This window comes from Thermobia domestica, chromosome 2 (genome assembly GCF_964235325.1).
Source record: "Thermobia domestica chromosome 2, izTheDome1.hap1.1, whole genome shotgun sequence".
In the NCBI taxonomy this organism is placed as follows: Eukaryota; Metazoa; Arthropoda; class Insecta; order Zygentoma; family Lepismatidae; genus Thermobia; species Thermobia domestica.
The window spans coordinates 80,593,011-80,619,659 of NC_137455.1; the positions used below are offsets into that span (position 1 = coordinate 80,593,011).

The window sequence follows — 26,649 nt, forward strand, 5'->3', positions numbered from 1 at the left end:
TTTTTATTGCCGGGTTTTGGGACTGGGCATATTATTGACTCTTTCCATATGTCCGGAAAAACATTTGTCCTTATTGAGAGGTTAAATAAGGTATATAGCGGATATTTCAAAATATTACTACAACCTTTCACAATATAAGGTGGTATATTATCAGACCCAATTGCCTTATTCGGTTTCAGTTTCTTTATTGCATTCTCAATATCTCTTGAACTAATCTCCATGATATGAAATAAGTTCTGATATTCCCCATGTAGGTATTTTTTCTCATGTGAGTCAATACTATTTTTAGTTGAGGAGGAGGATTTATTGTAAATGGACTGGAAGTGTTGAGCAAAAGCTTCCGCAATTTCATCATTTTTAGTCAGACTCCGTCCGTCATAGGTCATAGACTCAGAAGAAAGATGTCGGGATTTACTTTTAATGTAGGTCCAGAAATGTTGTGGGTCTTCGGTTATATTATTTTCAGCATTAAAGATAAAATCATTATGTGCTATTGCTATTTAACGCTTCACTTCTCTACGTAGTCTGCAGTACTCGTTATAATGATATTGGTGATTAGTCGTTCCCCTCCCCTTAAGCCATTTTATGCGATGTTGCCATTTAAGTTTAATTTTTTGTATTATACTGTTACTAAACCAGCAAGGGTACCTTTTTTGCGTCGGCCTTTTCATGGGAATGCACTTCTCAAATATGTCATAAATTACTTTATAGAATTCTTTTACTGCTTTATTTGGATCCGTATATTCGTTTAGATATTGCCAATCTATTCTCGCTAACTCATTATAGAGATTATCATAATTTCCTTTCTTAAAATTGAAACCAAATATGTTTCTTTTGTTTTTTATTCTAGATGATTTAACATGCGGAAAGCTTATACAAATAGATGGGTGGTAATTATCTTCTTTAAATATCATCTCGGAGACCCGTCCGTACCATAATTCAATGACTTGGGAATGAGCAAGCTCTCGCCAAAATGGGTTCCCAAAAATCTGTCAGTAGATCAAAAACGTAAAAAAGAGAAAGCATCAAGGGAAGTCATCTCCCATTTTAACCGCAATGCCGTCCAATTTCTGTCGCGAATAGTAACCATGGACGAAAGATAGTTGTACCAATATGATTCTGAAACGGAACAACAGTCAATGGAATGGTGGCATTCTGGTTCCTCTTGCCCCAAGAAGTTCAAGAGACAGAAATCGGCTAGAAAAGTGTTTGCAACATTATTCTGGGATAAGGATGGGATCATACCCAGAGACTATCTGCCCAAGGGTCAGACATCTAATACAGAATATCACTCTGCATTATTCACAAAACTGGAAGACAAATTTAAAGTGAAACACCGCGAAAACTAAAAAAAAAAGGAATTATGTTCCTTCAGGACAGTGTCCCTGTCCATCGAGCACTGCAAAAGCAATGACATTGTAAGATCTACGGTTTCAATGTTTAGACCATCCTTCTGATACATAATAAAAATGAAATGAAATCTCTCAGTTTAACGTCCCACGATTATTCCCTTTAGGCTAAGGGAAGCGAATGACTGAATCAAGTGAACGATGATGGAAGAACTGGCAGAATGGGAACGTGGGAGGAAACGGGAGTACTTCGAGAAAACCCACGGACACGATAGTGTCCAGCACAAACTTACTTTGCCGGGGATCGAACCAGTAACTCCACATATGAGAGGTAAGCGCTCTACCACTGAGCCACCGTATCCCTTTCTTATTCTCCAGATCTAGCTTCGTCAGACTATTATTTATCCCCCAAACTCAAACAACACTTGAAAAGACTCCATTAGGATCTGATAATGAAGTGATTAATGCTACGAAACAGTGGTGCGACGAACAATCATCAGAATTTTTATTCAACGATCTGCAAAAATTGGAACATCATGTAAGGATGTATATTGAACTTCGGAGGCAGTATGCAGAATAATTGCAAAATTTCATCATTCCATGTACACTCCTAGATTGGGCTACGATTTTTTAGCACTCCCTCGTACACATTGAACAAGTATATTAGATGATAGTATAATTAACTTATACAATGTTCACTCCATAGTCTTAAGTAAGTGCTCATGGAATTAAAAAAAAAAAATCTTCCAAAGGTTGAAGAAAGCAGTTTTAAAAATGTATGTCTATCGATCATTTTTACATTTGATCAAGCTCTACTTCCACGGATGCCATCCCTACCATAGTTTATGAAGTGCATCCTCTAAAATATCATGATATGTCATCCTCAAAAGAATATAAATACCTAATCCGACCTTGAATAAAATGTGATGTTATTGTATATGATATTTTTTCTCTTCCTTTTTATCATCATACAAACTAGCAAATTTCTCCCATGTGTTACAGCGGACCATATTTTGCATTTTCCCTTCTGTCTCTTTCATATAGAATTCCCCTGATCTCGAAGTCTCGTACGAAATCTCAACAGCTCATATGAGATCACTTCTATTTCTTTCCTTCTAAATAAAAACACTCAAACATGTGTTAAATTATTTTAAATGAAGAATACAAATACCAAATTTCATTCCTACTCTAAATTTAAAGGATTCCTAGATACGGACACCTTATTATAACAATTGTAACTCCATCCGTTTATCTTTCCATTTCTTTTTTCTTTTTCTCTTTTAGGTCAAATATAAAAAAAATTGCTGAAAAGGTGTTTAATTATTTTAAATGAAAAATCCAAATTTCATGTCTTTAACATTAAGGAACTCCGAGATATGGCCATCTTACTATAGTAATTGAAATTCCCATTACTGTCCTCCCCCTTTCACGTTCCAAAAATCCTTTCTTAATGTGACCGTATGTCATAAATCCTATGTACTCTCCAAATTTCAAGTTTCTAGATTAAACAGTTTGGTTTAGGCGTTGTTCAACCAGTCACTCGGTCAGAACTTTATCTTTAATACAAAGAGAAGATTTTTGGTTAGTTTGAATGTTTCAATTATTATCTTTTTACTCTGAAGCCCCTTCAAAATATATCAATGACGAACTTCGTGTCTGGTCCATTCTTCAAGGCCCTTTTATCTTACACTCTCAAAACAGATTTTCAATTTGCCAGTCTCTTCAGGTGTGTAAGCTAATTGTGAGATTTGAATAGCTCTCTAAAAATGATGTGCTGTACACATACAACCTCTACTGCCTTATATTCTGAACTTAATTTGAACTATAAGTCTTCTGCAACTCTTCAAAATGTCAGTTTTACATTCCACGGTTGTGCCATGTACGCTAAAGGAGACGGTGATGATGAGGAAACGGGAGAACCCCGAGAAAACCCACACACACGATGTTTGTCTACCTCAAAGCCTATTTGATGCGAACTGGGATCAAACCAGGGAACTCAAGCACCAGTGGTGAACGCTCCACCATTGAACCATTGCGATAATTCTTCGAAGATTATATTCATCCATTATTTATTTTAAACTTATATTTTGACCTCACAATGATAGTAACGAGAGACTATATGCAATTCATTTTTTCTCAATGGCTTTTTTTAGTGTCAGTGGATAAAAATAGTTCTTTAGTGCTATTTTTATCACTAAACAGTACGAAAAGCTTAGTCAAAGACCACATTCTGAATCACTGCTGACGCGTCTACTATATACACACAGGAAGTTACAAATTTATTTATCACTAATTACGCTGACGATGACTGATAAACAAAATTCGACATGATGCTGCTACTCACGCAGGAACTTTTCATCACACAACATGTAATGGAAATTCAGTATTCTTATTCTTGTATTTTTCAATAATCTGGTAACATAATATTTCACATGTGCGCAATAATTTATACTGATGGAAATTGATGGTCATTTTCACGATAGTGAAACTTTCGCTGAAATGTTTGTGTAACTTTTATGGCTTGTGCGTGAGCAAAATATCCAAACAAACTTTATTTATAGAACTTCTGTTTCCCTCAATCGAGTATTTAAAAATTTTTCAATGTGCAATGTTAATTTGGTTAATTTTTTAATTACCATTTCAAGATTTCCAAAACTACATGAAACAAAGTTAGAAAAAATATACGATATTGGGGTTATGAATCTTTATGCGAAATCTCATTTGTGTTACGTGGTCAGCGTTCTTGTCTGTTGCACAGAAATCCAGAGTTCAATGTCCCGTGAAAATACATTGGTTTAGATTCCACACTACACTATACACTTCATGTATCACATAGCCTTAGTGAAAAAAAAAAAAAAGTCGATAAACACCCAAAAAAGCAAATGCACATTTAAGTCAACAATATTTCTCTATTATGGAAGCGTCATTTCACATTTGCTTGGGTAGAAGATTCTTCACAATATAAATAAAATTCCACGTTTCTCATCGTAAAACTATTGATTAAAATATATCTCTCTGAAACTCATGGGGAGGCAATCCCCCGTTAAGGACGTCCTTGATGTTTAATGAAAATGATGATACATGGATTTTAAAGTTGTTTGAATATAAAATGTTCGAAAAATCTTGGACTTTTTATTAATTCCACTGTGATTGTAACGTACACAAAGGATATTAAAATACGAAATAAAACACTTTGTCCCTAGATGCATGCTTGAGTAAAATATTCACTTTGTGTTCTGGTGTACACTCAAAGTGTAATGAACTGAACATACTTTTTCACTCTTCACTGGCAATATACAGTACTGGTATTATATTTGGGTTGATATAAGTTGCTACAGTCTCATGTTGTATCCACCTCTCCCCCAAAAATGATAAAAAGTTTTGCGTGTACGTGTTTCTGTATTTGCCGGGACATGTGGCGGCGTGGTTCTGTACTACAGCTATGGGTTGAGCGCTCCAGATGGGGTGGTAGTTAACGGTATATACTGTCCGAGTTGTGGAGTTGATCTTACATGATGATCTGCAAACCCGCCAACTGTACTGGCTTCAAACCCTGTCGTTGTTTTTAGTCTATGTTAATAGAAGTCATATCTTTCATAGTTTCGAAGTTGTGAGGACGTAAAACAAAACTCAACTAAACTGTATTTGCTTTCCTAAAAATGCAGGAAGTACCACACCAACTGCTTTTATTCCATCAATTGTAATCCTTATGACAAAAGAGAGAAATGATTAAAAAGTAAAGAACAATAATGTAGGTGAAAATAATGCATTGAATACAGAACAACCAAAAAAACAAAAATGTTCTTGTAACTGTTCTATTCTGCTAACACGAAACTAAACTAATCATAAGTTCTTTCCTAAAAGCTATGTAATCATAGATGAACGGCTTCCTGCTTCACAATCGGAAGGTTTCGATCACGTGAGGTTTCAACCAGTGTTCACTCAATGCTTTCACCTGAATTCCTACGAGATCAACTATTAAATTGCCCCAGCTACTGAAGCTGTTAATCTTTCTAGACATTCCTCCTAATCATTATGAAATATCAGTTTAAACTTTTATTTTCGTAAATAGTCAAAAGTAAGCATTGTAACATCTAAAAGTCGATCAGTTTTGCTTCCCTAATATCAATGAAGCATAGGAGCAAGGTGATCCCTCTTCAAAGGAAATTTCCTGATTCGACACCACTCTACATATGTCTGAAATTTGAATTCGACAGATTCACACCCTACGTTTTCTTGCCATTCTTCTTTTACCTTCCACCTTTTAATTCCGCCAAACGTTCCATCATCACTCACTTGCATCTATCATACGTTTCAGTTAGGCTACAAGTGTAAACAATAGCCACGAAAGATTTTAGTTCATTTTTGAATATAAAAGAAGTATAGTACTTCAGAATTTTCCTTGTATCTATTCCTGAATTGGTTTCTTTGATATTAAGATCCGGCTTCAAGATATTTATCGTTAGTTTTAAAGCAGGAAATGTTCTCCACATATGTTACTTCACATAAATTTCAACACCAGAAATACACCTACAAGTGGAAGTCATTCTTTATTCAAGTGATTCTTCGCTTCTGTAAAACCAATAGCTTATCCACTGTTACGTTTTATATGATACACGCATTAAAGTACGTGTGGCAACAGAAGATATTATCGTACTTTCTTTTTCATTTACCCCCCCCCCCTAAAACCTTAAAATTTTACTTAGGACAAGTGGTTTATGCATGGAATCGTCTCTTTTCTTTATGCACATCTTCGAGCTTCTTTCTTTGTTCACCAAAATGAAATGAAATTTTTAAGTTTTACGTCCCACTTTTATGTCAGCTAGGCTAAAGGAGACAGTGATGATTAAAAATTAGAGAAATGGTGGAATGAAGAAAGTGGAAAAAACGGGAAAACCCCGAGAAAACCCATGCACACGGTGTTCATGGTGTTTGTCCACCACAAAGCTCACTTGGCGCGAGCTGGGATCGAACCAGGGACCCCATGCAACAGAGGTGAACGTTCTATCATTGTGCCACCGCGGCCCCTTGTTCACCAAAATGAATCATATTACTGAAAAACAAATATTTTCTTACACAGTACAACATATATTAGTATGTCCGTGCACCAAATTTGGATTTGATAAACTGATATTCTTTTTGTACATATACAAATGAACGAACGAACAATGGCACTGATATAATGCCAAAACCATAACTTAGTCCAGTTACATACTTATTCAACCGTAGTGTTTTAATTAATGTTTTACTACTATGGAATAAGAATTCAAACAATGCCAATATGAATTTTAAAGGAAAATTTCATATCCATACCATAAGTTATTGAAAAATATATTTTAAGAAAAAGTTAGTGATTGTAACAGATATAAACTAAATGTTACAAAAATTCAAAGGAGCAGTACATAATTCTAAATGTCATTTATATCTGTTCCTTTGACTGTAAAAATTCATAGAAGAAGTCAACGTGAAATTTTTACTTCAATTTGTATCTATACTGTTACTGTTTATCTATCCTGCAAAACAAAATAAAATATTAGCACTTAAGCCAATTTCTAACTGGTCCAAGTACCTCGCTCAACTGTAAGGAAAAAATCCTATAATATGATTTCCATTATGTTATTGACTTTTGCTATCAAGGCTAATATGAATGTTTCAGATGAGGCAAAATTCAAGCCAAGGCCGCGATTCACATTTAACTTCTTAAAATAAAAATTATCATATTTATCAAAATTGGCAAATCAAATGTAGTTTCCTTTTTCATTAATGAATAAGGAATTTCAGTTTACAAGGAAAAATAATATACATATATATCATGATTTGTTCTACAAATAGCACCAGCACTGAGTTACTATGGTAAGTTACAAATATTGACAGTTCTACTGTAAACGTTATCTACAAATCTATTTTGCGATTAAAAGTTTCAAAACAAAGATTTTTTCCCTCGAAAACTTTCTTATTTATTAGTAGAAACTTCTTGTTTCTAGGAGTTTGGGAAACGACCCATAAATCTGCCGAGGAAAGAAAGTGATAGAAAATTTTCCACAAATTGCTGTTGCGGAGAGAGCTACTTTCAGCATTGACAACTTAATTTATGTATGTAGTAGAGGAAAATAATAGTACTCACCCATGACGCCGAGCTGCTGGGGCGTTAGCTGCGTCGCTGCATCTCCCGTTATACCAGTGAGATTCGAAGCAATGGACAGGCGATCGCTGGCTCCAGAAATGGACGACTGCCGGTGTATGTTTCTGATTCCAGGACTAGCACTTCTTCGCCCCTGAGACACATCTACAAAAGTAATGTAATAGCAAATAGTAAATTCAACTGTTTCAAAATTTAAAATGATGAATGAATGAATTATTATGGTTTAACGGGGGCGTCAGCAAGCAGGCTACTTGTCACGATTTCAAATAATTAAAACTACAGTACTGTGTATCTGTAATCAGTAATTTAACGCACTAATGTTCAGTGCTACATAATGAATTTTGGAACCCAAGCAGAATTATATTTCTCATCATTATAGTATATTCAATGGAAAATACATTACGATGAAATGTCGATTATTGTCACTAAATAACTCTTGTAGGTGAAAAAACTATAGGAAATATTATTAGCTCATAAATTTATATTTATTCCAAATGTATAGGGTGTCGCAAAATAGACATAGAGCGTCACCTAATTTTCAATTTTAATCACAATTTCCAGTCGTACAAGTGTTCGGAATGTCTTCCATAAACATTGCAACAGTTTTCAAACCGATCCAGAAGGCTTCGATACACATTACGAGACAAACCTGTCGTAACTCCGCTCTTGGTATAGAAAGCCCGAGGATGTTCACCGCATTGACTCTTTTCATTGCAGTCTTAAGGTATCTAGACTTTGGTGCATTAACCACTAAATTTGTTTTATTAAATTTCTTTCTAATGCGATAAATTGTCAAACCTGTTGGTGCAAGAATGTTGAATGCATTTCTCCATAATGCACAATAAGGGACACTTTTGGATGGTACACCCATATAGAGATTTACGGCAAGTGTGTTCCACCAGTTGAGTCCGAAGCATTTGCCGGGAAGAACTGCAACAAAATTAGCTTTAAAGAAAAGTGGGTGGCATAATCGCCAGGCAGTAAAAATTCCCGTACACTTGGGTGAAATTCCCACTACCGTCTACAGGATCATTCCTCTAAAATGAGATGAATCTCAGACGTGTAGTTCTTATGGCAAACATATTACTTGATATTCGTCCTATTCGTGAAGATAAAGTGCAACAAAAAATGAAAGCCCAATCCTGTTGCTGTTGGAATGAACACTCTTTCAGTCATTTGATCTGAAATGACTTTCCAGAACCTGAATAAATATTGTGTCACTTCAGGAGGGTAGGAAGAGCGAATCCCCCCTCCTTCAGTGGGAAAACACATACATTTAATTAAATGCTTAGTGTGAGTGGTATAGCGCTTTTATGATTTGAAGTTTTGCTCCCAAGCCATCTTATGTCATAGTTGATGACATTGGGGAACGAGAGATGCAAATATGATGAAAGAGAGATACAGTTACATGTGAAAATTTAGAATTTGAGACAAAATGATCGGATAGCATCCATATTTTCTCGAAAATTTCGATTTTGTAAGTAGACATGTAAAGCTCACCCGAGCCTGAGAGCATCCCACTACCAATTGTTGAATTCAAGTGGAGAACTCAGTGGAGAGCATTAGATGATTATGGAGGGGGAGAAACATCTTAAGATAAGGGGAAAGAAAGAATGAAAATAATTTCAACTGCCCTGGATGGGATTCGATCCATGAACCTCAAGATTAGTATGCAACGACTCTACTCACTCAACCACGGAGCCACACAGAACGATAGGCAGTAATACTGCAGACACAAAACGTTTCTTACTTACAAAACGTTTATTTGTAAAGGGGAAATCTATGAAAATTCCTCGTCTTTAGTTTTTCTTTCCCTGGCACTAACTTAATTACTGTTGTCCCAGCCTGGGAAAGATATTTTCCAAATTATCCTAACAATTTTCATACATTTTTAGCAACACAAAACATTTATCCATGGTTAATCTGCATAATTAAACTTACACAAAACAATTACTTCCAATTCTATTAATTCCAGTACCAAGTAAACAGAAATACTGGATATGGAATTCTATATCTCGCAAATAGTCTTGTAGAAAATATCCAAATCCAATTTTTCTATTTGGAACAGGGGGGAGCATACACGCGGGATTTAGGGAGCATGTTGCGCCCATGAGATTTGTTTTGTTGAAGAGGGGATAGAAACTTACATTCAAAATGGCGAAATCACACGTTTAATTATATCATAATTTTACCTTTAGGAACGCCAAATGCGGAGAACGAATGTATTCTCTTTGACTTGAAAGAATAAAATTATAGCCGAACGTGGAAGTGAACAGACTGATGATGTTTAGGAACAATGGATGCTACCAAGCAGTGGCGTAGCCAGTAGTCTGAAACCTCGGACATTTATATAAGTTGTTAAGGCCTAAGAGTATAAACATACCGAAGAAACCTCGCGATCAAGGTCGAGGTTTAAGTTGCGGTCGCACCCCCGATAGTGGCACAAACACATGAATTCAAATGGGTATGCGCATGCAGAAGATGTACGCGACATGACGAACTAGAGGTCGACCGCAAGGGTGAATTAGTGGTCGCGATGATCAACAACCGAGTTTGTTTTTACAACGATATTCAGCGGAAGCATCGCTGTGGCTCGTGTTCTCTTTAGTTCTCTCTGAAGCACTGCAGAGAATAAAGTCTTAATTTATACAGAATTTCGTCTGCAGAGGATTCTCTATGTCTATGCTCGAGAGGTTTTGCTGCACTATTAAATTTGATTATGAAAGACATATTAACAGAACTAGTGAGGTATGTTTCAGCAATATGGGATAAGAAACACAACCAACATCGTAATACACGTTTTAAATAGAGAATGGAAGAAAATGGCAACTGAAATGGGAATGTCAGATAAGTTATTTATATTTATTTGAGAATACTGTAGCTTATTATTATATAAGGCAGCGGCTGTTACAGGGATGGGGCTTTCGGGCTGAAGTCCGTAAATTATGGAATTTCTAAAGAAAAAGAGAAACCACTGTTAATTATATCTATGCTTTAAAACTCCACTTCTTCCCCCATTTGCGAGATTAATAAACAAAGGGTTTCTTCTAAATTCGTTACTGATATAAGGTAAAGAAATACATGTAAAGACAGGCATATATCGATAGGGAGGAAATGTCGGATAATGGAATTGCATTGACGAAACTTCATTTGCTAAAGATAATACCGCCTCCAAATCGAAACCTGAAGACATACCTTTTTAAAAAAATACTGGGAAATGATTTCTCGTCTGAGTGCTAAATGAGGGCATTTTTTTTCACAGAAAATTGAACAAATGTAAAAGTTTTTCATTTTTTGATAGAGATGGACGAGAGATGAGACTCAAATATTTTTGCGAAAGAAGAGACGAGACTAGCATTTCTCATGTCTCGTCTCGCATCCATCCCTCTTTATAAACTGCTTGGGCCTTTCAATTTCAAAATGTTTTGCAGTGATTTTTGTGCAATAATTATACGCGTTATAGTCAGACGTGTTCAAACTGAGGACTTAAGCGAGGGTGCGACCTCATCGCTATGTGTGCCCTTCATCCATCTAGACCTAGACATCGAGGTTGCGACCGCTACTTAAACCTCGACCTTGATAGCGAGGTCACTTAGGTATTCATATCTTTACCCTAAGATTGTGGTTTTATTCAAAATTTCTCCGGGGGTGCATCCCGGATAGGGATGGTATCGAGACGAGACTTTGTACTAAACCCCGCCTGTGTGCTCTCCCCTGTTCCAAATAGAAAAATTGGATTTGGATATTTTCTACAAGACTATTTGCGAGATATAGAATTCCATATCCAGTATTTCTGTTTACTTGGTACTGGAATTAATAGAATTGGAAGTAATTGTTTTGTGTAAGTTTAATTATGCAGAACAGTCATGGATAAATGTTTTGTGTTGCTAAAAATGTATGAAAATAGTTAGAATACTTTCTAGAGGGGTGGAAAATATTCTTCCCAGGCTGGGACATCAGTAATTAATTTAGTGCCAGGGAAAGAAAAACTAAAGACGGGGAATTTTCCTATCTTTCCCCCTTACAAATAAACGTTTTGTAACAAACGTCTTGTGTCTGATGTATGGCTACCTATCGTTCTGTGTGGCTTCGTAGTTGAGTGCGTAAAGTCGTTGCTCGCTAATCTTGAGGTTCATAGATCGAATCCCAACCAGGGCAGTTGAAAAATTTTTCATTCTTTCTTTCCCATATCTTAAGATGTTTCTCCCAATCTGTAATCATCTGATCCTCTCAGATTCGGGTGAGCTTTTACATGTCTATTTACAAAATCAAACTTTTCGAGAAAATATGGATGCTATCCGATCATTTTGTCTCAAATTCTAAATTTGCACATGTGGCTGTATCTCTCTTTCATCATAATTGCATCTCTCGTTTCCCAATGTCATCAACTATGACATAAGATGGCTTGGGAGCAAAACTTCAAATCATAAAAGCGCTATACCACTCACACTAAGCATTTAATTAAATGTATGTGTTTTCCCACTGAAGGAGGGGGGATTCGCTCTTCCTACCCTCCTGAAGTGACACAATATTTATTCAGGCTCTGCAAAGTCATTTCAGATCAAACGACTGAAAGAATGTTCATTCCAACAGCAACAGGATTGGGCTTTCATTTTTTGTTGCACTTTATCTTCACGAATAGGACAAATATCAATGAATATGTTTGCCATAAGAACTACACTTCTGATTCATCCCATTTTGGAGAAATGATCCTGTAGACCAGCGTTTCCCAACCGGTGTGCCGCGGCACACTGGCGTGCCGCGAATGGGCCGCTGGTGTGCCGCGAGGAAATCGAAACAAATTATTAATTTTATATGAACCAAATTGTAAGACATAGGGAAAAGAGTATATTTGTATTTCACATTACTATGAACCTCTACTATAAATCTACAATTTTAAGTTTCATACTGTGTTACTTTTCTGTACATTTTTAATGTTGAAAAACGTATTTATCATTGTCATGACCATTATTGCTTCTTTATTGTTGCAGACTATATCGTAACTTGAAATTTTAACATATCATTCAATAAATTCAACAAAGTAAACATGCATACAAATTACCTACATTTGTATTTTAAAAGTATATTTATTTATTTGTTCGTTATTTAGTGATCTTCCCTTTTAGTTAAAGGTTAGATACAGTTTTCGAAAGAGAAAGTGGATTTTTAAAAACCCGAGTCATGTATTTCATTGCAATTGTTTTCTATTTTAAAATTAGAATGAAAAATAAGCATAATGATTTACCACGGGGAAAAATCAGTGATCGAGCTTTCTTCTTTGTAACTAGCAATCACATAAAAATACCACGATATTTTATATTTAAAAATAATAATAGTAATATATATATATATATATATATATATATATATATATATATTGGGTGTACCGCGAGAATTCAAGTTACACCTGTAGTGTGCCGCAAGCTGAAAAAGGTTGGGAAACGCTGCTGTAGACGGTAGTAGGAATTTCACCCAAGTGTACGGGAATTTTTAGTGCCTGGCGATTATGCCACCCACCTTCCTTTAAAGTTAATTCGGTTGCAATTCTTCCCGGCAAATGCTTCGGACTCAACTGGTGGAGCAGTCTTGCCGTAAATCTCCATATGGGTGTATCATCCAGAAGTGTCCCTTACTGTACAAACATGCTCAACATTTCCGCTATTCCAATGTTTTAAGAATCCACTTCCTTTGCTCTTCAATCAACCTACGAGCCATTATTTAAGGGTTCGAGATATCTGAGAAAAAGAGAGAGAGAAATGAAGTTGCAAACAACCAGTTGACAGTGCTACGATTGTGTATCTACTTTTGCACCACCCTGTATTTTGCTAGCTATATTTTCTTCTTTATTTTGTTGATTCAATGTCTCTTAGATTTAAATTTGTATGTTTTGTGTGTAAACTTCGAACTTTGTTTGCTAGATTCATAAATCGAATATTTAAATACATTACGATAATCAAGTATTACAAAAATTTTTAAATTTAGGCTTGTAGTGCGTCCAAAATACTGAGATATACTAGGGTCGTTTGTTTGAAAAAAAAAAAAACTAAAATATTAAAAATTTATACATAGTCAAAAATCTATCTATAAACAGATCCACAATAAAAAACTAGAATTTGCTTCCTACTGCCAGCAATTTAAGTCGTTTAACTGCATATAATACAAATTTATAATCATTTTAGTACACTTCGAAGTAATCAGAGTAACGTACGTCTACAAAAGTAAGCCGAGATTATATTTTCACACTATTTAGTGAAGTGATTTTTTTACGAATAACCATATCGTGAGGTATTATTATTAATCCGTCACGAACAGAAGGCATTTGATCTATCAATAGTAAAAATAAATATCCTTGTTATTACATACTTCACAATACGCGAGTTTCGGTTGCTGCTTTGATTTAATTTGCATATTGGTAATTATGCATTCGTATCCACTGGTTCGATTTCTACTCTATCTAATGGGAATTCCACGAAGGTTTTTGCAACGTAGAAACCAAATGCATAACACAAATTCTCGAATTTCTCTGCATTCTGAATTCTTTTTACAAAGCTTTTGAATAACTCAAGAACGATTCATCAGTGAAAAGTGAATATCAAAAAAATAAAAATAAATAAATATAAAATAAATGCTAAAATTCAAAGATGGTTTCACCAGAAAATATTTTTCAAAAACTGAAAATGTATTTTTTCCCTCAATATTACCTGTTTCCTCATTTAACTACTGTACCAACTTAGTGCACATCATTCAGAACTCCCGTATTAAAAAAAAAAAAAATCCCTCGGTTACTTGATATCTCGCTTTCTTACCCATACAAATGGTCATAGACACAAGAGTCATGAGCTGGTAACTACAAACAACAAACTTCTGGAAACAAACACGCTTGTCTGATGGAGTAACTTAACCATTCTCGCTGAAAGGAGTTTCCGGGAAGTCTTCTTGAGAAATGTTTTGTACTTCCAATTTCCACATTCCTCTGGAAGGCAAACTTGCTTTTATCTCTTTCGCTGGAATAATTATATTACCCGAACAAGCTTCAAATTAACACAGAATGTAGGTTCATGTTTAATTGAACATGATTTTCCAAAACGAATTTTCAGCCAGTTTCACGTACTTCGTGCATATTTAAATTTCAGACCACATACATTTCTCCTTTTTCTTTCTTCCTTTCTTCCCCCTTTCAACATGTGTTTCCTCTACAATGGAATACATACTTTAATATTCTTTAAAATTAAACAAATGAGTAACATTATGATTGTATGTTTTTCTTATAATACACAGCTTACAAAATGGAAACCATGTATATAAGAAAATGGTTAATGTTTCTTTTGTTGCACTTCGTTCTAATTTGGCCTACGATTAATTACTATGTGGTAATATCAAGTGTGCTCATACGTGCCATAATATCAAAGATATTATATAATGTCGCAAAAATAAGGTTTCACATTTTTCCACAGGTCTGAGCTACGAATGAAGACCACATATTTGCAGAACCAATTTCAGTTTGGAAAAGGTCAAGTTGAGTGAATGGTATATTTTATCTGTACAATAGTAGGAACATCAATATTACGACAAAAACAGACTTTAATTAAGGTTCGCAGTCTCGGCTTATTATTCAATGCATATGCGGAGCTTTAACGTGGACTCCGACCTATACAAACTTCCATCGGGAATCGAAATCACGTTTCCCATACTGCTAACGACACAGCAGCGAGTAAGTTCGTTCTACAGCTATATATACGTATTGTAGCATCTCAATGCTAACATACCATTTTCCAGGTAGTTAAATAATTGTTACGCGTGCTTCTTGTGTGGATATTACGATTCGACTTCCGGAGGGTTAATATGAACAAGTAGCGTCAATAATTACGTGGCATTTGATTGTTCAATGAACTAAATGGATAAGAAGTAATACATTACACAGGGATGATTAAAATCATTACTGGACACATTTATAAATGCAATGAACTCGTTTTAATTCAAAATCCAAGAGGACACGAAAACAATTCTAATTATACAAAAGTAGAAATATTTAAAAAAAAATGCATTTTTAAATACCTGACATCAAGCGAAGAAAACTACTGTACATGAAAAACAATCTTCAACATACTGAAATATTTGCCTGATCGAAACTAAAAAGCTAAAAACACTTACTCGCGTATATATTAAGTCACATATAACATGGAAAACATATTTAAGGACAAGTACTACATACAACCTTAATTGTCTACGCTCATTTAAAGAAGTTCGTGATCTTCATTTGCTGTGATTTGTTTTTGCTCGATCAATAAAATATTAAGTTTCATTTATTGAGAAAATACGCCATTAATCATATTTGGTTGAAATTCAATAAATCATAAATTGTTAATAATTTCAGAAACTTCAGACACGCTCCCTTTTTACTTCATTGCTTACCACGTCTTCTTTATCATCAGATTAGTTGTGTTTTTGTATCACTATTCCGTGCAGATTCCTCTGGATAACTGAAAACTAGTTGAAACTACATTTTTCTGTTTTAAATTTGTCCAACACTAAAATTCTTGTACGGTAGCTCTAATTACTTCGAATTTTCACAGCAGGAAGTCCAAAAGTTCAACTTACCCACAATTTTTACTATTGTTTTCAATTCTGTTTTCCAGGGGAATAAACTTCTGTTCGAATTATCCCTATGAGCTCCCACCGCATGAGACCTGGGTCTCTCATACTAAAACGCGTATAGCCACAAGAGGTCTCAAAGGTTTGCGTAGGTTTTAGATTATTTTCGATGTGCACATCGAAGTTTATGGAAAGAAACGAAATGAAACTCATTTAGAAGCTTGAAAACATTTTTTTTTTTCGTTTAACACGTGAAAATTAAGAACACCTGCACGCCAAAGCTGGTCATAGACTCGATTCAAGTCAACAAATGGGGGCACGGTGGCTCAGTGGTAGAGCGATTACCTCTGGAGCGTGAGGTCCCCAGCCAAGTTAGTTTGTGGTGGACAACATCGTGTCCGTGGATTTTCTCGGAGTACTCCCGTTTTCTCCCACTTTCTTGTTCCACCAACTTTTCCATCATCATTTACTTGCCCTCATCATCGTCTTCCTTAGCCTAAACGGTATAAGATATGGGGATAATCATGGGTATAATCATGGGGTATTAAACTGAAAGATTTCATCTCAGTTCAAGTCAATAAATGTAAAGGAAAGGAAGCTGACCTAATATGACTTTATATGATAACTATGATTGGGTGTGTGTATGTAAAGTAATAGATCGTTTGTTCCGTGTTCGTTATTTTCTTGTGAGAGGGATGGGAGCTGGACGACAGAGATGGAGTGGGTCAAGTTTTCTGAGTGGGTCAGTGAGTCGTGAGTCAACATCATGTAACCCACTGTGACCCACCACCCACCATGACCCACTGCGACCCACCACCCACCATGACCCACTGCGACCCACCGACTCAGTATGATCTACCGACCAACCCTGCTCACTGCATTGTAGACAGTATCTTCTGAAGACTGGTAAATTTGTCTTCGTTTTACTTTCAAGACCTTCATTTCCCTTCCTTTTCCATTTGTTTCTGTCTACTTACCTGAGGCGAGTATATCTAACCAAGTGAAAAATGAACTTCAGGCACTTTTGGATATTGATATTTTTAATTGTAATAATAGCAATAGGACTTATACTACTACTTGGCTTTCGAGATCTACGAGTTTCTAGAGGAGCTAACTACTGGAAAAAATACATTTTTGAATCACTGAAAAATATGAATTATTATATAAAAAATTGAATGTAACTGTGTGTGCCTGATCATCACGGTCAAATAGCAAAGTCAAATGAAATGACTTTTGGTATATAGTTAGGCCTTAATCCAAACTGGGACGTTATATTGCTTTTATTATAATGCATAATATCCTAAGGAGGTAGTGAGGATCCGAATTTTTGAGAAAAAAAAAATGAGTATCTCGCAAGCCGTTAAACTTACGGAACTGAAATTCAGTGTATTAACTCTTTATTGAAAATAAACAGAATGTGTCCTAGCAATTTTTAAAATTCTCCTTTATGGGGGGGGGGTATTTTCTACATATGGACAATTGGTAGTGAGTTGGTTTGTAAAAATGATCGAAAACGATCGATTTATTTTAAAAAATTTCAGAAACAAAAAATACAGTGCTTGGCTTCATATATCCATTGCTTTCTACTATAACATATTGTAGTGTGCCACACGCGCCATCTCAATTGGCGCCAAAATTTTTGCCACACTCCACAATTACTCAAACAATTAACGACAATTATTTTTCTAATTGCGTAGACAAGTTTATTTTTTTTCTTAAATCTTAAAACAAGGAAGAACGAGAGAACAGGGAAATGTTAGTCATTCTCTTCGCGCATTCAAGTTCCTTCCAGCTGTCTTTATTTTTTTTTTTTTTGTTGGATGAAATATTATGTCTGCTTCATCCCTCCCAGCCAGCTGACTGTCTGCTCAAGAATCAGTTAAACTATAACCTTTCTCGTCTAGAGAAGATAATATTTTCTCCTACAGGAAAGTAATAGATTCCTACTTTTTGGTTATCAAAATCTTAAATAAATAGAAACGACAGAATTAATCTGAAATTCGTTTAGTTAACTTAAAGGTTAAAAAGGTTATTTTGTTAGTCAACCATATATTCAATAACTATGACACAGAGTCTCATCTTCCCGTAATACGACCACAAGTGTTCGATTATAAATTTGATTATTCACTATGTTTTTGGACGTTTTAGTAATATAAATTGTCACAGACCTAAGTCGTTAATTTTTAAAGCACACTTGCAAAGTTTGAACTTTTGAACTCTTGAAATTTTATTGAAAATATAATGTGTCTGGAGAGTCACGGTGTAATTAAAATTGTACTATCTGTAACCAAAATTGACTCTTTGTACACATGAGGTCAAATGTTAACCTTCTCAGGTTATCAGGGTTTTTGTATCAATAAATTTTTCCATGTACAGGAAGCTTTTAGGATACGCCCTCCGCCTGCTTACGCAGTCGCAGAAACTTAAATTCGTTTCATAAATAATTCGAAATCCAATCAGGTAAAACCCTGACTTACCCCTGCCTTCACACGTCCCTACCCTAGTGCCGTGTGAAAATGATAAGGTCGAACAAAAAGTGAGAACATCTCTCTAGAGAAGAGAATTCAATAATTCGTCAATTCGGGGGAATCATCAGCATCTAGTTTTCGAAGAGGCGCGGGCCTCCGCCCGTTGCCCCCTTCGGGGGAATTCCGATCACCTTTAGAAGTGGCACAAGCTCCCGCTTGTTGCCTCCTTCGGGTAAAGTTCCATCAAACTCCACGGCATGGACTTATCGTCCACAGTCTAACTTGGAACTACGCCGGAACGTTGACACTCTTGTTATAGCCCGTTCTTCGGTCGGGAGAAACTTTGTTACATCCCTCACCGACTTGTGCTATTGTGTCAGCAGTGACTGTTAACTTCCATCATACGGCGTAAGGACGGTATTCCTTCCACCACGGACATTTCATAAAGATCCATCATTGGAGACGAGCAGTGTGTGTTATCACTAATTCCACCTTAAGTGCTCAACTGGACAGTACCTCTGTTCTCACTGTGAGTATACAGTCAACCTACAAACTTAGTTATTACTACTCAGATTCTGCTTACCTAATCTGAACATTGGCTCTACAAGGATCTCTTTAAGATCTCTCATTAATTCAACTTTTGTGTACCTAAATGCTTCCTAAAACAATATTCGTTAACCTGTGCTAACGCTGAGTTACGTAGAAGACCTCATGTAGGAAAGTCACCCTGTAATGTATTCAGTCTACGGACTTATTCGAGCCAGCTAATAAAATTCTTCCTAACTCGAACTTGCATTGTTTACGTCATTCCAAAAACATTCTCAATACTTCCCTTTTGGTGAACGTTTCATAATTCTTTCTCAACATCTATATTAACGCCTCGTATCGACGTGCCCATGTTGTAGTCTACTGGAGAAGGCAGATGACCTGTGGAATGAAATCCTGTTGGACGTAGTTCGAATCTGGGAACTGCATTCACCATTCGTCTCACCTCTATTTCATCATCCATCCAGGAGAAGACCAGCCTGTGCGAAGTCCCAAATATTCCGAAGACTTCTAATCCCGTACGAAGCTCAGTGACGACATCGTCTTACATGAAGTCCTGATCATCGTCCGTCTATCCTGTTCTTGTATTTCAGCCGCTCGAAGTACAAGTAAGTTTCTCGTAATAGTGTTCTTAGTGCTTTTAAGTGATTGTGCTACCTGGTGCGTACGAAACGGCTACAGCAGCGTCGAAGATAGCCCCGGAGTCTTCCCATCTCGACTTAGAGTGCCTGGAGGTAGGACCACGGACCTCAGGTGGGTTATCACTGTTTATTTAATGTTTTCATGTAACTGTCATTTGCATTATCTTTTCATAAAGTCGCTTAACTGTAAAGGGGATCACCTCCCAAGTAGTTTCAAAATTACTTTGAAACCTTTTGTTGCTTAAATATCGTTTGTGTGAATTGCTAATTACTTTTGATTTCCTAGATCTCTATTAATTCGAGCAGCAATCTCGTGTCTAATTATAATGATATAATATGTCTTTGATATGCTAATTTGCCAAGTATTCTGAACTGGCTGATAGCAGTGGTATTCCAACTCGCTGACGCCTTCTCGCTAATATCGTAATACTCGTAATTATTGTTCTTTTGCGTACTGACCTCACTCGTCCTCATTCAGACGAAAACCGCCTTGCTTTTGTTATCTGTATTGTTCCGGGACCCTAAAAGCTGTCCCCTTGACGAGTGGTCATTCGATAGCCTGTTTGCTTGAGATGGACATCTGCGCCTTTGCGCCTTCACTCGGTTGTTATTGAAATTGTATGTTATTTAACCATCTATCATCCGAGCTGCATAGCTCCCCTTTGACACGGACTAATTTGAAGTCCCAATATAAACAGCCTTTTTCAAGGCTACCTCTTGCTATCAATATAAACAGCCTTTTTCAAGGCTACCTCTTGCTATTGTTCATTATTATTGTGCTAATAACAACCTCCTCCACCAAGACATACTTTGGCGACATGAAATGGTGGCAAGCGGAGGAATATGTCACCGCTGACATATAAATGGTGCCAGCGCGTGATATGCTAACCCGCGTCACAAGTGTAATTTTGGTGGAATGTGCACGCGCGACATAATTGTTGTCGGCCTGTGACATGCGATACCTAGCGTCACGCACATAATTTGATAACCGAATCGTTGGGATATGTACCCGCTGACTTAAGTTGGTGGCTACATTGAGACTCGAACCCTGGCCCACATAAATAGTGGCCCTGAAATGAATTATTCTTGTTGTGATATAATTATCCTCTGGCGGTATATAAATACTTGTTGTTCTTGGCTATCGTTCTCTATATCGGTGTCTTCACACCCTGTCAGTACGCCCATAAATTAGTTAAGCGCTCGTGTATATAAAACCTATATTTTGACTTCTACCAGAGCTTACTTGGGAGCGTGAACAAACTATTCGTTGTTCTTTAAATGCAAATGATAGAATCGGTGTTCTACAACTTTCTAACACTGAGAATCCTACCAGTCCACCACGAAGGTCTAAGCTTCCCCTTGAGACCGTTCGTGGCCGCGACAGAAATGGTGGCAGCGCGTGACATGCGAACCTGCTTCACAAGAGTAAATTCTGTTAATTTTGGTAAATTTTGGTAACAGCTTGTGATAGCGAAAATTTAATCTATCTTGTAAATTGTTACACTGTATTGATTTAATCTTGTAATTTTAGTTAAAATTTAAGGAAAGTGTGTTTCAAAGTAAATCAAGTTAATTTGTGTGTTTTTGAATAGTTTGCACACCTCATTCAAAAGATTTTGTTCATTTTAAATCACAAGATAGTTGTTTGGTAGAGACACAACAAATCTCTCATTTTGCTTTGTTGACGTAAACGTAATCTTACATTCTTTTACAAATTTAAAAAGAGAGTTAGGTATAGTTTCATTGCAGAACTTATTGTTCCAATCTTTTTAAGCTAAGATAACACTCACAGAAACATCTTGTTCGTTTATTCTCCAACCCCCCCCCCGTGGTAGTTGTAAATAAAGAAAAACAAGATCAAAGAAGGTTCACACCTAGAAAGAAAATAGGATAGAAAATTGACCGCGACAGGAAGTTTTCAATCTTTTGGACAGAAAGCCTTTCCTTTTGCGCTCGCCGTCAACCCACGGCTGTAAAAAAAAAAGCGAAAATAGCGGAACGAAATACTTGTTTCCCTCCGCAACCTTTCGAAGAACGATCTGTTTTCTTTCAACTGGTGAAGTTTCTTTCTTCTTCCTAGTAACATTAATAAGAAGGTATAATAGTAGTAGTAAAGAAAAACGGAGGCGTGAGAATTCTTAACTCATCAAGTTAATTGCAGTTATTTGATTCATGTAAAACTTAATTACTTAAGTCATTGATCATAGAGAGAAAGTCAATTTGTTTTATGTATGTGACGATATCCACTCGTTCGTTCATTTATTCGTCACTCGTTCGTATTTCAGTAGTTTAGTAGAGAGAGAGAGAGAAAGGAAAATTAGTTGTCAAAATGTTTGGCCATCATAAATTGTATTACCCTGTCTATAAAGAAGACAAAGTTCTCATGCAAGATTCCTCATTTAAGTACCTACTTGCGCAACGTTCAGTTTTGCCTAAATTTGAATTGTTTAATCCCACTTATGGATTAACAGAACAAGAGGAAATTGTTCAAAATCTAAGCGGCTTAAGATTCCGAAAATGGTATGAATTACATTTCCAGACTAGCCTAGCGAATAGTTCAGAAATTATATTTCACGGCATCAAAACCATGTCTTTACATTATCTCTCCAATTTAATTGAGTATCATGAAGAGTTACGACCTTCAGTTCTTTTCGCATTCTCTGGTCCGAATCCGAGAATACAAATTGTTGCTTTATTACCGCTAGTCGCCAAAAATCTTGTTGTCAAACACCTAGAATCAACTCTTATTGATTTGCGTTTAGTTAAATGTGTCAAAACGGATGACCCTTTGAAATCTTTGAAGTTGTACAACGATTTAGCGTTTTTAATCGTTTCCAAAAACAGAAGTTATTTAAACCTCACGGCAAATGTAGAACTTTTCAAGGAAAATGTATCCATTTATGAGTATTATTAGACATGAAACGAGAAATTGCGTGCATTCATGTATGTTTGTTCAGGAATATTGAAACCTATTAATTAATGAAAATGTAGTATACCGTTCTAGTTAAATCTCTTTGTATTGCAATGGCCGTATAGTATTAAAGTAATGTGGAAAGTATCAATTCGAAAATCTAATTGCAACTGTGTCGGACGTAAAAATGTCGTCAGCCCATGTGACGTAATCATCAAACTCAGGTGTTTCCGCTCAATTTCTAATCTCGCTAATTTTCAATTGTAGTGTTTTGGGTTAAGTAGTACTTCCCTCGCATCTTGAAGAAATTCATATAAATTGCGTTTGATGTGTAGAATACATATCTCTCTGTTGTGCTAGATTGCTATTGACAGTGCCTTCGAACTGTCCTCGAAATAGCGATTGCGAATTGCTGCCTACTCGCGTAAAACAGCTGTCGTCATCTTTTCGGAGTGACCACACCTCTTTGCGTCAGTCTAGGTCCAGCCATGCTTATGTTGATTCAATAGGTCCGTAAATTTACCGACCTGGGCGCATTTTCTTGCAGCCCCTCTGTCTTCTCCCAGAAGGCAAAAATGCGATTAAAAGGCGAATAAATGCAAGGAAAAGGAGGCCAAGTGTCTTGTTTCCTTTGCAGAAATATGTAAATGTGGTAAAAGTGCTAATAAGCGGCCCCTTCTGAACAGGCCTGCTATACTGAGTAAGTTTGTTGTTGTATGAAAGTAATTCCGAGCGCCATCCGCTCCAAGGTTAGTGTCAAGCGAGAAAATCTTTCAGGTATATTGAAGTTAGTATTATGTGTTATTTCATTACGTATTAGTTATCTAAGGAGCACCAATGACCAGTTCCATTCCTTCTTCCTTGAGTAAAAGGTTGTCCGCATCAGAAAGCCTAGTAAAGTTGCCCACGGCCGAGTTAATTGTGTATTTGTGTAAATGTTCTACTAAATTAAGCCATTATTATCTTTTTCTGCGTTAAAATCAGACGCCTCAAAATTGCTAATGAAATTCATGCAATTCTAAACGTAACAAGTCATCCAATCTCATTCAAAAAGCCAAGCCGCCCCTCTCAAAAAGGAAAATCTTAATGTAAAACTCTCTCATCTGAAGTTTAATTATCGTTAATTTGTTATTTGAAGATCAATTGTTTGATCTACAACAGTGACTTAAGGATTCTCGAGCTCTCGCCATATGTAATTGAAAATCATTTAATCTAGAGGTTAATTGTAAAGCGAATTTTAGTAAGAAATTCAAGTGTAGCGATATAATTGTGTATAATTTGTGCCCTTAAACAAGGATGAAAAATGTATGAATTTAGTATGATTAAGTACCCATATCTGATGCCGATTAATTGAAAACCTCATATTGATTCAAATAATCGTCTATGCTTGTTAACAATGTAGTTATAATGTGTTGAAAAAGTTTTTTAAAGTAATATGTATAATTAATTATAGGCAATACATATAGAAATATTATGATAGTTTAAAGGTCTTCTAACCGCTCATCTAGTCCAGTAGCGTGGACGAGCTCACATTAATTAGCTATTCGCGAATTAAAAACATTAGTATTTTATCGTTAATTGTAAATGTTCAATTATAACTCAAATATTCCTATTTCAAGCGAGAATTGTCTATGAATTGCCTAATCATTAAACTTTAGTAGATTTATTTATGTTGAGTCATTAGTACGAAAGGCATCATCATCCCTTTCTAGAATACTCTATTTAAACAAAAATTGTGCAACTTGCGTCCCACGCGCAAAGAATATAATTATTTCAACCATACTAGAAGTCAGTATGTTAATTAATTTTAGAACTATCTATTGTTTGTTGTTCAGAAATCTCCTTAATTACCCGTAAGTTAACATCATTGAAGTAACAATTAACTTACTTAACTTACTTATGCATCATTTAACGGATTCATAAGATCATAACGCATAAATAGCTTATATTTTTCATATCTGTAATTTCTTGCTCTGTATCTTCATAATATCATTGTGGCATAGTGATTTTATATTTCCCATATAAATGTACAAAAGGTCTTTTACCTGTACTCTAAAACTCTTTCTGTGAGAGAATTAATTTTCATGTTATCTCGTAAGCTTTGCCATTTTGTAAATCAATTATGAAGGATTCATTATCAATTTCTATAACAATTGATACAAACTGATCAAACTAATGCTTGTAGCTATAAATTCGAAATAATTAAAGTAACAAAATGCATAAGAAATAGCCACCATAACATTGTTGCTAGTAATAATAGTATTAATATTGATGTTGCCAACAACATCCATGCTAATAATAATCGTATTGAAAACGATAATGTTTCAAATCAGGAGGTCTGTAATACCTCGTACGTTATATTAATTATATAAGAATAAAAGTGTGACAATAGTATTCTGTCTAATCCAAGGCAATGATAATTTGCATCATTAATTTGTTAAACGTACATCTAAAAGGTAGCTATAATTTACGATTACAATATATTAGTCATATGTGTAAAAGGTACAATCTCGAAACATCTGTTTCCAAATAGAATGGTTCCGTTAACGTAGGGACAAGAAACAGTTTAAAAAAAAATCTCAAAGGTTAGTTGTGTAGCTGAAGAATATATATATATATACACGTCTATATACAGATTCTTGAATTCTTTCATCTTCTGTGGTTTTACCCCTCTGTAGAAAATATCATATATCAGCTCGAGGCCAAGCTGAATGTGTTAATGGTTTAGGGTAGTTCTTTTTTTTTAAAAAAAAAGAAAAAGAAAAAGTTAAAAAGAAAATGTACCGTTAGAGTCTAAAAAGTAGGTCAAGTTCATCTCTTATCCTTTAATGGTTTGTTTGGGTTCAGTAAGGTCAACTATGTGTCTACTTCCTTATTATGTTTCCGTAGATAAACAAGAATTTGGTAATTCTGTTTCCTTTTGTTTTTGTATCTTGCAAATACAATTCGATATTGCTACCGCCTACGAATTATTTGGTCTCATATTATTTTTATTCTATAAGCACATTTGTCAGAAAATCTTAATAATTTTGGAAATAATTATTAAAAAGGAATATCATTTAAATTTACATGTAAAATTTTAAGGTACATATGTAGAAATGCTATAAAGTTTTAAGGAATTAATGCCCTTTAGTATAAGCTCATATACATACTTTGTAAATGTCTATAGGTAGCGTATTGATTAGTATCATTGAGTTTATGATCCAATCATGTAGTTTAAAGTTCACTAATCGTGTCATTTCTTAGTTTTATGTACTTATTATGAAATTGTCACTATATACTATATGAGTTCTCTTATATTGAGTTAGGGTATGTTCTATTTCAATTTTAATTAACCTTAGTATGTAGTATTGCTCGAACATACAACAGTGTTGCAACCTACCATAGGTTAAGTCAATGTTGCCAACCCAAAGTAAAAACTCATTTAACATGAAAGTGTTGCCAACTCTGAAATTTAATTTGCCATTAGCCCTAAGTAAAAAAAAATGTTTAGATTTGTCGGAGCAAACTAAAATTTTTTTTTCCTTAAGGGGCGTCGACTGTAGTGTGCCACACGCGCCATCTCAATTGGCGCCAAAATTTTTGCCACACTCCACAATTACTCAAACAATTAACGACAATTATTTTTCTAATTGCGTAGACAAGTTTATTTTTTTTCTTAAATCTTAAAACAAGGAAGAACGAGAGAACAGGGAAATGTTAGTCATTCTCTTCGCGCATTCAAGTTCCTTCCAGCTGTCTTTATTTTTTTTTGTTGGATGAAATATTATGTCTGCTTCATCCCTCCCAGCCAGCTGACTGTCTGCTCAAGAATCAGTTAAACTATAACCTTTCTCGTCTAGAGAAGATAATATTTTCTCCTACAGGAAAGTAATAGATTCCTACTTTTTGGTTATCAAAATCTTAAATAAATAGAAACGACAGAATTAATCTGAAATTCGTTTAGTTAACTTAAAGGTTAAAAAGGTTATTTTGTTAGTCAACCATATATTCAATAACT

General features: G+C 35.5%; 1 protein-coding gene across 4 annotated transcripts in view; it reads right to left on the bottom strand.

Annotated features, from left to right (window-relative positions):
- The window catches only part of LOC145673308 (uncharacterized), a 529,331-nt gene that overhangs the window by 330,621 nt on the left and 172,061 nt on the right, over positions 1 to 26,649 (bottom strand). For all 4 annotated transcript variants that reach the window (XM_081742911.1, XM_081742918.1, XM_081742924.1 and 1 more), the window contains one exon: positions 7,474 to 7,635. In XM_081742911.1, coding sequence (XP_081599037.1) covers positions 7,474 to 7,635 — 162 coding nt within the window. The remainder of the gene's footprint in view (positions 1 to 7,473; positions 7,636 to 26,649) is intronic.